Here is a 12,844-nt window from a genome sequence, read left to right on the forward strand (position 1 = left end):
TGCGTTTTGTATGAAATTTGACAGATTTTATGACGTTTGTCAAAGTTGGATACAGTCTAGGATGGATGGATCTGTCAAATAAAGAAAGTTGGTGCAACTCAGCCTAAGATTACGTCATAATATGTCAAAATCACCCCTCCCGTGCCGCTCCCATACCTCAGGCACCGTCTTAAACGCTAGAACTATAATATTATTATGTGCTTTGTGTAAATTTGCTCTCCTATAATACTCGCAGGCAAATCTGAAATACAAAGCGGACAAATTAGTTAATACCATTGACACATGCCGTTGTTTCATTTTGAACAGTCTGCGTCCCACAGAAAATTCTATGCTAGCTCCACGTGTACACAAATTAATTAAAACGCGTGTTATTCTACGTTTAAATCATCATAAATGTATAATTTAAAAGAAAGCAAGGGTTGTCAGCACGCAGCAGAGGTTTGTGTGATTATTTCAAAGTATAGTTTCTCGCCAAATTCCAGCCACGTGGTGTGAATAAGCTTCCACCGATCGTGTGAAAAAAACTACGCTTAGTCTCGTTCATAACGCGGCTGAGAGTGACGTCATAAATCAGGGACGTGATCGGGAACAAACCGCAACTCTGGCCGTTGACCAGATCATAGACAATTCTAATTTATAGAACCTCCACCGCGTAAATAGGTACTGGTAGCTGGTGGTCAATAAGTTATTACCTGCCCGTTGTGCCCGACGTTCAATTTATGAAATCGTGATACAATTTTCCCATAATATTTATTTTTCCCCACAAATTGAAATAAATATCTTTTTATGATTGTTCATTAAGAACAAAACTAAAATTTATAATTCACTCATCGTGTTTAGTGATGGATGGCCCATAATTTTCAACGCCCTCTGTATTTTACGCAAAAAAACTCATTTGTATAAATTAATAAATCAAACAAAGGAAAAACAAGAAGGCGGTTAATTAATCACCGCCTCGTGAAGTTCTCTCCGCAAGTTTTATTAATGGGTTCGCCTCTAAATTCTTTCCTGGTGTATTTTGAATGAAGCTATTTTAGGGGTAACAAATCGGCAGTCCATATTACTTAGCTAGGTTGAGTAAAAAGTTAAATTATCGCGACTATAATATAATTTTTGGGAATGTCCTTGATTTCTCTGATATCTCATCATTATATTATTATCTAAACATGATGGTATTGAAGCCGTCAGATTCATAAATCGACAAAAATATCATAAAAACGTTATACTTAATAAATGCAAACTTGGAAACAATCTTTCTCCTTTTTCACATGAGATAAAATCTCAAAAAATTTGTTATCTTTACTCGCATAAGTTATTACAAGCGCACACATATAATATGTATAAAACATTATGTACAAGTATGTCCATTATACCGTGTATCAATTTCTTAGGAATGACATAATAACATTAAATACATAGGAATGTAATAAATGTCCCATTTAAGTAAAACAATTTTGATAAAACAAAGTTTTATTGCTTCATGTGAATGTTTCATAAAACAACTTTGTCGAAGGAAAGCTGTAATTGAAATGTGCTTTAGTGTTGTTATGATATCGATACTATACTGGCGATGATTCTGCGTCTAGCATGGCAGTAAATAAGACTTTAAAAATAAAATAATACAAATCTACAACATTGAATGAATAGGTAAACGTTATTCAATCAAGTACGACTCTACTGTCAAAATACTGTCTGTAAATCGATCAAATTATGTCCACCTTTTAATGCTTTCATGGCCGTCGTGTGTCTGAGGATATTTGAGGATAGTTGTTTGTATAGTTGCGAAGATGACTGAATTTAATTCTAGATTTTCCTAGGGTTTGAGTTATCACATTGTTGTCAGATAGGTATCATAAATGAAAAATTCGATAAAAACCTCACATATGTGAAAAAAAGTGAACATCCTTATCTATTAAGATCCAGTTGTTGTCAGGCCGGGCACGTGGGTCCGAATACATCTCCGTAACGGCCTCCACCATCGTTAAGCCGATTTGGAACCACTTTTTGTTCAAGTTTTACAATCGCTAAGGACTTCGCCAGATTTTGCCCTACGTTGGCACTAAGCTATTAATGGATGGACTAACAACCACTACTGCCAAATCAAGACCTTATAACGTAAGCGTAGAATTCAAAACTACCATCACCTTGATATTCAGATACGCGTCAAATTTCAAACTTGCTTATTTGTGTTTTCTTACTCTAAACCAACTCGCGAGAAATCTAACGTTAAGTAAAATACTTGGTTTGAGAAACGAAGTTGTAGAACATCACAAAATTTGCAAATCAAACAATACGTAATTGGCTAACGCAAGCATAACATAAGTAGCGTTCTGAATAAACGAACTGTAATTAATTAATTGATATAAGCCTTATTGATACAGGCGCTTTCAAACGTTTAAGCGTGTAAAATAAACAACGTATTGTCTATTGTTTGCGCGGGCGCGCTTTGCTACACTTACACAAAAGAGGTTACAAAAGGTCTATTTAAAATTACAAGCCCCAAAAATATTGAAAAGGCGCTGGCGTGAATGTATTTAAGTAGGCTTGTCGCTGAAAGAAGTACACAGTCATTAAAACCCAAAAAAGCTACATGATCATACTTTTTTACTTGAAATTATTTATTTTCCGACTATAAAACTGTAAGGCCCGTGTCGTTCTACTCGTTCGTTCGTTCGTTCGTTTCAGCCGAAAGACGTCCACTGCTGGACAAAGGCCTCCCCCAAGGATTTCCACAAAGACCGGTCCTGTGCCGCTTGCATCCAGGTACTTCCCGCGACCTTCACCAGATCGTCGGTCCACCTAGTGGGAGGCCTGCCCACGCTACGTCTTCCAGCTCGTGGTCGCCACTCAAGAACTTTCCTGCCCCAGCGGCCATCAGCCCTTCGAGCTATGTGCCCCGCCCACTGCCACTTGATTTTAGCGATTCTGCGGGCTATGTCAGTCGCTCTGGTTCTCCTACGGATCTACTCGTATTTTAGTTAAAATGGAACGCGAAAGTTTAAAAGCTTAGATTTCTTTTTGAAAAATTTTTTTGGGTTACTGTTACAGTCTGCAATAGGGATGTTTCCTGGGTCAAAAAGCAAGAGTTTTAATTAGTCCGTCAGTTAACTTATCAAAAAATACTCTACACGTATTTTTCACTTTTTCAAACTAATGAAAATTTAAAGAGATAAAGCGCGCCAAAGTTCATAAAAAGAGGCCCGTGACGTCAATGATATTAAACATGACGGACTAAAAAAAATTTTTTAGGAAACTAGCCTAATAAGTCTGTATCTATACTAATCTATANCCGATCTATGTTTTTCTTAAAATAAATGGGTAAAATGTTTTGGCTAACATGGCATCCCTAAATTCACTCACACAATAGACAAACGCCAAAATTTTGCGTCACAGTTTTGTTGTAGCGCGAGTTCCGTCCGCCTTTTTTTATAGGTCCATGTATTTCCATAAAATTATTCAGGAAAATTTACAAACAAGACATGACATTGGCAGGTGACATTATTATTATTATTATAAATAATAGAATTTCTGAAAAACTACTATTGAAATCTGACTTGAAACAAAAAAGTTACCAGTGTTCAAACTTTGTACAATAGCTGAGCGTGACGTCAAATGTCACCCGCCCATAGCAACTTGAATGGGATTCTGCGTGTCGTTCTAACATTACCAACGATGTCTTGACATTTCTAAAGTCTACTTATATCTTAGGCATTTTTTGAAATTTTTGTTTAAGAAAAGCATTGATTGATTTGATAATTCCAAAGCTACTGAAATGTGAGGAATAAAAATACCTTGCATATTCCCTATTGACTTTAAGTTCCTCACGGCGAGTTTATTTAAAGCATTGAAGTAATATTACTACGTATAGAACAGACATCGCGAACAAAATATGTACAATGCGGGGTGCGGGGCGGGAATTTGACGGACAGCTGTCAGTCAAATCCATGACTATCAAGTTTCATAATTTATGGCGATAAAATCTGCACCAGAAAATGTCGTACTTCATTGACAGGATTGCACGAATAGTGACGTTCCTGCGGTCGCCTCATCATAGACATTGTGAAACGATTGTGAATATAAACAAATCGGCTAAATTGTGTTAAATTTTCATGGTGCTCAAAAAGGTTCAGCTACTTACATTATTTTCTTTTATTATATTGTGCGTTTCCTGTAATGTAATCTAAGCTCCCCTCCCTTAGACTAAAATTAGCCTTCCTAGACAAGTGACAAAACGTAGCAGTNGTATTCAAACATTTAGATAATAACGTTAAAAATCGTATGAGAACGTTTTCGACTTCTCCGCGGACGAAGTCGCGGGCAAAAGCTATTTGTAAAATAATTAGACTAAATTATTAAAAGTGCCTACCAAAAGTCATTATTCCACGCGGACGAAGTCGCGGGCACAGCTAGTTACATAATAAAACGAGCTGTATGTTTCTTAAATAGCTCTTATAAGAAACATTGTGTTCTCTCCCCCTTCGCTAGGGACCCCCTCTGCGGCGGCCGTAATCGCGGCGCTCGTATAACGCTCAAGGCGCAGATTACGACTTCATTATCTCCGCGCATTCCTTAACAAGATGCGCCTTGGCCGCACACTCGGCCGTTATGTAAGTGGCCCAGTATACCATCTGCTTTGTCCCCTTATCTACTGTCCGGTTGCTGGAAAGGACAATATGGCGACTACTGCAAAAACAAACCAGGTGAAACGTATTATTAAAAGCGCCTGATTATCATTTTTAATCAAAACTTTGTTGCACAGTACAATAGCCGACCGGCCGGTTTGTGCTCATCGCCATAGCTGCGAGCTGAAATTGCGGGTGATCCCACGGGGAACAAAATATTAATGAACACTAGCATTTATGCCCGTAGTCATGGACGTTTAATTATGAAATGCAGTAATAATTCCAGTAAATTGATGAAATGTTTGGAACGTAGAGATATTTTCACGTACCTAGAAGTTTTCTTAGCTTCTATCGGACATAATGGTGGTACAAAAAGCACTCAAGTCAGTCTCCGATTCATAGACTGACGAAGATCATGAACGTACACGTGGACCAATCTACTCAGCAGTTTTAAACTGTGGCAGCGCTATTTATTGTCAGTTTCGCCACTTGATCGGGCATCTTTAGTTCTACGCGTAGAGATTTAAACAAATCTCTCGCCCGACTTATCAGCTATCAGCTTGTGGCAACTAATCAACGATAGTGGTCGCCACTAGTAGCCAGGTGTGCGGTACTGTTTAATGCTAATTCTCTCTAAAAGTGTGTCGCGCTGCGTAAGATAGAAGCTGTTAAATCGTTTAAGCAACCATTACATTCGGCCAGAAGATCGTTATCGCGTATGGTAATAAAATTAACTGCCGGCTTAAGTAACATTTATTTTGGAAAGTATTTTGACTATATTATCTGTCATATACTTATATTTTTTGCCCTTAAGCCCTTGCAAACTCCAAGTTGCAACACAAAAATACTTTGAATGGAAGTCTACAGCCAGAAAATTATCTTTCTCTCGTTACCAAAGTATAAAAAGCTTCCAGAATCAATCCTAACAAAGAATGTTCTTAATAATGACGAAACGAAGCCACAGTTAGAACCAAAGTTTCGGCCCGTAGGCTCAATGGCGAACTTTTTCTATTACACGAGAAAAGTTGGAAATTTCACCGCGAGAAAGTAGATTTTTACGGCTTTGTGGTTCGTATTTGGGCATCAAAGATTTGACGCTCTGCGGTGTTACTGGTAATGACGTTTTACGTTTGATAAAGTGAGGAAAGTGCTTAATGATACCCCTTGAAAGGTGAGCACCTTAACGAGGGGATCAGGGAAGGTACTTTGTTACGATAACTGAGCACTGAGCAAAGTTGGCGTCTTCAAAATTTTATCCTAATACTTTTGAACTGCCATTTAGAAATCAAAGTGTAGTAAGGATATTTATTATTATTATTATTCTCTTTATTAACCTTGGTTCTTAATTTTAAATATTTTTTTACAATGNCATATTTCATAAAACAAAACTGCACTCAAGCGTGTTGTCACAGCAACCGCTGAGCACATACTAATTGAATTTCGGTCCGTGGACCTATTTACGTGCCAGAAACAGTCTAGTTGACATGTCTTCTCTAGTACGTAGTACATTATAACTCAATGATTTAAAGCTACTTTGTTCCAGACAACACGTGCCACTGCCGCGCCAAGATGGTGTACATTCCGCCGGTGAAGCGCCCGCGGCCGCCGCCGGAGACCGAGGAGGACCTGTCTTCCATTGAGATATGTGAGGATAATGATTTATTTAGCTGATATTTGCACCTCATGTTTATTTACTACAGTGAACTTAAACAGAGAAACACGGGTCTCAACCGCCAGCCTGCTTGTGACCATGGCTGCAGCATAGCACCTGAAACGTCAAGACGTGAGTACATAATATGTAAAAGTATAAAAAATGTTGCGTTGAGACCCGTGTTTCTCTACTTTAGTTGAAATGGAACACAGTGAAAAAAACATCAAGAAAGGACATCATCCACGTTTCATATATTTTTGGTCCAAAATCAAAAGTGCCGGCCAACAAAAAAAAGAACTCAAATACTACGATACGACGCACAGTGGTGCTACAGCTTTGGTGCCATAGTAATAAATGCTAAGGCGGACGTATTCTATCAGAATACAGCACTTTTATTTTTTGGCCGGCACTTTTGATTTTGGACCAAAATGGATGATGTCCTTTTGTTTCTTCATTTTAGTGGTGGTTAATCACTAGTAATTTTAAACAAAAACCACTATTTGACTAGCATTTTTCCTGTGAAGAAATCCAAATCTTGTGGGCCCCAATAACGGCACTAAATGGCCAAGCGGTTCTTAGACAGCAATCAAATTAATAGTTTATTACCAGTTGCCACATCTAAAACAATTGCTCTTCAATCTCTAAGTTTAAACGAATCTCAATGACGCTCAGCCAGTCCGGAGCTCGTCGAAAGTTCCCGGCTGATGGCAGGAAACGAGGTTATCAACGAGCTGGAGTGGTTACGATGGCCTCTTTTGATCCACTCCGCTGAAGTTTCAGCATCGATACAATTTGGCTAAGAGTAGGCGCACACCGTTGATTTTTCGTCGGCCGATAGTTTAGTCGGGCAGTTGATCAGTATGGGCATGTATGGGAGTGTGCACACTACGCCGATTCAATTTGGCCGATTCTTCATACAAATTAAAATCGGGCACAACTATCGGCCAACTAAAAATCAACGGTGTGCGCCTACTCTAACTGTACAGATTTCGTGTTTTGACTAGTGCGAATCAGATAGAATGTAAACATCAAATATCTTAACCCATTATAGACTAGCGGTTCCATATGGTACCACTTTTTTGTGTGTTTTAATTTGGCTCTATACATTAACACGAGAAAAGATGCAGTGCTCTGATTGATGCAAGTCGTAGCCAATAGATATGGTCTATGCTTCTAGGAATAAAAATTGACAGTTATTCTTTTCAGTTGTGTGTAATTGATGATTGAAGTAAGCGCATCAAAATTTTCTCTTAAAAATTGACGCGCCATTCAAGTAAGTGATCATATTTTTTTGTGTGATAGTCAAATACTGATTTTGTTACAATCTTGTATTCTCCATAAGTGCTTTTATTGTGAAATGGTGTAAAATTACGTCGATAGGTAATAATAATGGGAAATATTGTTTGTCAAAATTACTGGTACCGTACGGTACCGCTAGCCGCTTACAGTGTCTTTTTAATTATTTTATGATTTTTAGTTTTTACTGTATTTATTGGGAAGTATGTGATGTATTCAATGGTATATAAGGTATACAGCAAGATAAAGTAAAATAGTTACCTATACTTTACAAAACCATGGGTTTTTATTTATTTTAGATGTAACTTACACGAAACATTGGCAGTTTTGGAGGACGATGAAGGTCCCAAGACGAAGCAGATATTTATAGAACGAACTTGGGATAATTGCAACTCTCGAACAATATTAGAGTATAGAAAATGTTATGTGGGGCTAAGTGCAGCGTGCAATGCCAAGCTCCATTCCAAATTTTTGAATATTCAAAGATAAAAATGAATATTGCTTACCCAATATACAGTTTTTTTTACATTTAATATCACTTCTGTTATTTGCTTGTATATTAATACATATTATAATAATAATAAAATATATAATTTACCCTATTTTTATAAAGTCCATGATAATTATGTTTTTACTTACTGACACGGTAAGAGGCTAGCGGTACCATATGGTACCAGCATTTTTTTTCTAGATTACAGGTCGGATCATTTTTTTAATGCTTGTATAGCATTATGTAGACCATAATTATGAACATATTTCAAAAAAACAAAAATCTGACACTTTAAGAAAACTCAGTCTATAATGGGTTAAGTTTCCTGTTTCAAACTGCTGAGGATTTGAATTCTGCGGCTCTGTTTAACTTTATAAATATTAATAATCTAGTTAATGGATAATATTGACTGTTTTGTTTGGGTTGCCTATGTATTTTGATGAGTTAATAAATGAATTTGGGACAAAAATCTTATCTCTACAAATATTTTTCGTTTTGGGTATGTTAAAACGTTTTTATTTTTATGGAAATTCACTACTGGAATTCCACTGTGCGAGAACATGTTTGTATCGCCAGTCATGACTCGAATGTCATACACTTAGAACTCTTGAAAGTCCCAGTTCAATTCGAACTGCCGGTCCCAGCGCACTTCTTGTTGAAAATTGTTTGAATTGCTAACTAGCACAAGTTGATGAAATGATTGAATGCTTGAAATTGTCAAAATTCTAAATTTCAGAATCGTTCGGTTTTGATGCCATTACTTTGAGCTGAAGACATTAAGATGTCACGTAGTCGCACAATCACTGATCGCTGATAATATATATGAAGAGAACGTAACGTAGCTATTACAACGATAACAAATGACACTCACGTCTCCACACCAATTTATTCGTTACGTAACTCTACTCGTAGCTACCTAAAGCGATGCTGGGCCTAACGCTCTGCTAGATTGGTGTAGATAAATCATTTTATTCGTTTTATTGAAGCAGTTAAGGAGTACGGTAGCCCATAAACTACAGCATTGTCGAAATGAAAAAAATACTGTTTTATACTACTTTACATAAATATTACGTGGTACGTCCACCCACAAGGTGGACCGACGACATCATAAAGGTAGCAGGAAAGCGCTGGACGCAGGCCGCTACCAACCGGGTAACATGGAAAGCATTGGGGGAGGCCTATGTTCAGCAGTGGACGTCCTATGGCTGAGATGATGATGATGATGATGACATAATAATTAGCGTCAAATCTCTATCTAATCAAATAGTAAACTATTTTTCATATACCCCTAGCCAAGTGCATCACAACGTTTGCTGGTTCAGATTGTTTTATAACATGTATACGAAGTATATGACACAAGTTATATTAATTATGTTTGTACTAAATAAACAATTTAGGATCCTCTTCTCTCCGACAATCTGCGATGTCGTCCGTCTTGGGCATTATCTAGATCGCGAATATTACGCGTAGCTGAAGTTGCGAGCATTTAATCAGAACCTTGCGGCCCACTGATTTATGGGGCTGGTTAGGCGGTCAAGTTTAGGAGTATAGCTACAAACATAATTAAATATTAAATTATTAAAATAACTGCCTCTTTAGACAACATTAAGGGGTAGCGCCATCTTACTTTAACTTTAGGAAGAAATATAAAAAAAACTGTCAGACTCCATACAAAAAACATCGATTACTATGGTTATAGTCACGGTTAAAATAATATGGTGCAGCAACTCAGGCTAAGTCTTTAATTTGTCTCAAATTGTCTTCTTATATTTACAAAACAATTATTATCCAATCTAAGCAGCAAATCTAAGCAGCTTATTATCCAATCACTATTCACAATGACGTAAGCATATTATAGTCTAAAGTAGCTCAGCAAATGTAGGAAATGCACAATTTCATAAACGAGTAGATAACTAACCAAAATGGACACGGTTCCAAGTTTAATGAAGACCCTGAAGTATCTGTGTTGCAAAATCTTGGCACACGGTAGAGCAGTGCGCCATGTTCTAAAACTTTTACAAGTATTATGACATGTCTTATGACTCTACTTAATTATTTGTGATTTAATGCTAAATGTATAAAACATTATGTATGTCATAGATATACCTATGTCTCAATATGTTTTTGCTTTACAAGAAAATAAATAGACCATCATGATATTATGACATCAGGTATTATAATTTTGAATATTTAGATTAATTTCATCAGTAGAGCACCGAATTACTTAACCAAAGTACCTACTTCCCGCTATTTTCAATAAAGGTTTTTGTATAAAGTAAGTTTCCGTTGACGGGAGCTAAGTTAGGTAAGCTAATCAATCAAGTGCCGGACGTTATGTAAATTATTGTGAAAACTCGGCTCTATTTTTACATTATCCTTTCAAACAGAAACACGTGTACATTTTGGGCCCCGAGCGATTAGGTGGGCTATTCAGGTGGGCCCCGCTTTGACCCCCCTTCGGCGTCCTCTCATGCCTGGATTAATTGGGGGACATTGATGAAAAGGTGCCGGTTAGGATGAAACGTATTGTGACACGTAGCCTCGGCGCCACGGGGCGATTAGCGGTCGTGCCACTGCTGTCTTTGGGCCCCTTTATCTTTCGAGCTGGGATTACACGATTTCATAAGCTATTTTTATGTCTCTTGTTCCAGTGCAATGTCTAGTAAATATCAGAATTTTTTCGATATAATTTGAAGATGACACATTTTTACACCGCGAGTAGAGCGACGTGCGCTTGGTCGGCTCCATAGATCCATCTGAGGATTATTTATTGAGTGTCGCTTTAAACTATTAATTTGTTTATTGGTAAAAGCTGTGAATTTCAGCATAATTTTATTTACTACTTCTCCCATAAAGCGATGTTTCAAGCAGTATATTCAAATTGAATTCAGGCACTTAAAGATGTTCAAGTATTCACGCTGAATGGCCACGATTGAAAAAGTAAAAGGGCACATAAGTGGAAGGAACTCGTTGTCCGTGGCTATAGCATTAAGAATGCATTGACATTGCAGTGTGGGAGCCGCCGGCGCTCACGAGGGTGTGCCCGTGCGACGAGCGGACCAAGCCCGTGCTGCCCCAGTACGAGGAACCGTTCTGTCTGCAGTTCAAGGGGATACCACTAAGAACAGGTAACATAACTGCCTTAGGAAGTTTTTATTCTGGAAATAGGTTTATTTTTAATTTGAAAAAATAGTTATGCAATTTTACGACCCAAGACAAATTGTCTTGCCTCTTAGAACGAGGATGGATGACCCCAAATGAAATGGGAGAAGGCACCAGAAGAAGAAGTTATGCAATTTAATTTTGTTTAGTAAATTAATAAAAAAATAGTCATAAGTAAAGAAATGTGTGAAAGCTGTATTATTCAAACTGATAGTCGATTGTAATAAATCTATCACATAAACTCTATTCACAGCAGTAAAAATACTCAGGTGATACATAAATCATAAGATCTTCCTCTTTTCTTCGTTCCAAAAAGTAGGTTACAACAGTATGCAATGTTATTCAGTCGTAAACAAAGGGTTATGCCCACTTAGTATGGGACCTTTGGCCTGAGGTGGACAGACATTACAGCATGTAATTTGTTATTTATTAAATAGTCTATACCAGTAAGAAACAGAATATAAATATCATTTTGTATCCAAGTCCTTAAAAAAATTTTTTTTGGCTTAAGACTAGAAAGGTTAGAAGCAAAATAAAACACCATTTTTTTATTATTATTATTTTAATCTTGACTCATGGGTCAATAAAATATTGTCTAGGAACTAGGCAGGTGGAAATACATGTTCCTGATATCTTGCCCAGCTCAAAAACCACTAAATTGTCATAACATGAGCACAGCGACCTACTGTTATTCGGTCAATATAAGGGCAAATGAATCCTCGTCCCATCATGTGTTTGTTGGGGCTCCACAGCATATGTAGCAGCTCGATCAGCTCACTGCCATCAGGGATGACATATTTGGTAAGATCCCCGCAGCTGAAACAAAGAAATTAATTATGGTATCATTCAAAATTCATTCTTTAAGATATTGAGATGTGATGTCAATTTTTATCTATCAGTTAGAAGTATTTGTATAGAAAAAAATATACACTTTGTTCAAATATATCAAGCCAATGTCTCTAATAAAATATAATGAAAATAATTATTACAAAACTTACTTGACGAGGTGAAATCTGTTCCATTATTACATTATTTTCGAATATGTGATTCTCTTTCCGTGTTAATATGCAGTCTATGGAACGTATTTGTAACAAAGATAATCCACGTTAACTGTGACCAGTGCTAGTGGTTGCTTCTTCATTTGAAATATAATTTGTCCTTGATTGGTGCAGAGCCACACCGTGGCCAAGGTCCAACATGAGTGACAACATACACTGCTGTTATCAATCTAAAAAAAAAGTTTTATTAGGATTATGGTAATCTACGGTAAAGGTAGTTGATCAAATACATTGTAAAAGGTATTCAACAAGTCCACACACTCATTCAATAACTTACCAGCTGAGGAGTCATCCACTGACATTATAACCAACTGAACNACGTGAGCCAAATGTGAAACTGCGCGCAGTGGATAAAAAAAAAGTATTCTTTACGTAAATCGATTAAGTTACTGATTCTGAGTCGCTCCTAATATATGGATACTGATAACAAAATCACCCTGTATATTGTGTCGCATGATACTCGCACAGGCAGGGAAAAAATAATGAGGCTAATATTTCAAGCGTCAATACTTTCGTGGTTTGAATACTGATTAGGTCTGTCGGGACTATAACATTATTTTAGCTA

The 12,844-nt window shown here is 37.1% G+C and overlaps 1 protein-coding gene and 1 long non-coding RNA gene across 3 annotated transcripts in view; one reads left to right on the forward strand and one right to left on the reverse strand.

The window, feature by feature from the left end:
• The window catches only part of LOC114361989 (uncharacterized), a 184,111-nt gene that overhangs the window by 122,451 nt on the left and 48,816 nt on the right, over positions 1 to 12,844 (forward strand). Inside the window, exons 24-25 of the mRNA XM_028317225.1 lie at positions 6,166 to 6,267; positions 11,071 to 11,187. Coding sequence (XP_028173026.1) covers positions 6,166 to 6,267; positions 11,071 to 11,187 — 219 coding nt within the window. The remainder of the gene's footprint in view (positions 1 to 6,165; positions 6,268 to 11,070; positions 11,188 to 12,844) is intronic.
• On the reverse strand, positions 11,962 to 12,596 carry LOC114362119 (uncharacterized). Of its 2 annotated transcripts, XR_003656656.1 has the most exons (3): positions 12,557 to 12,596; positions 12,220 to 12,449; positions 11,962 to 12,037 (listed from the first exon to the last, which is right to left on the reverse strand). It is a non-coding gene; the product is annotated as an uncharacterized LOC114362119 (long non-coding RNA). The 2 variants fall into 2 exon arrangements; XR_003656654.1 differs by having other exon boundaries at positions 12,220 to 12,590.

The sequence above is a fragment of the Ostrinia furnacalis genome, unplaced genomic scaffold (assembly GCF_004193835.3).
Source record: "Ostrinia furnacalis isolate ACB-3 unplaced genomic scaffold, ASM419383v2 OfSCF0388, whole genome shotgun sequence".
Lineage (NCBI taxonomy): Eukaryota > Metazoa > Arthropoda > Insecta > Lepidoptera > Crambidae > Ostrinia > Ostrinia furnacalis.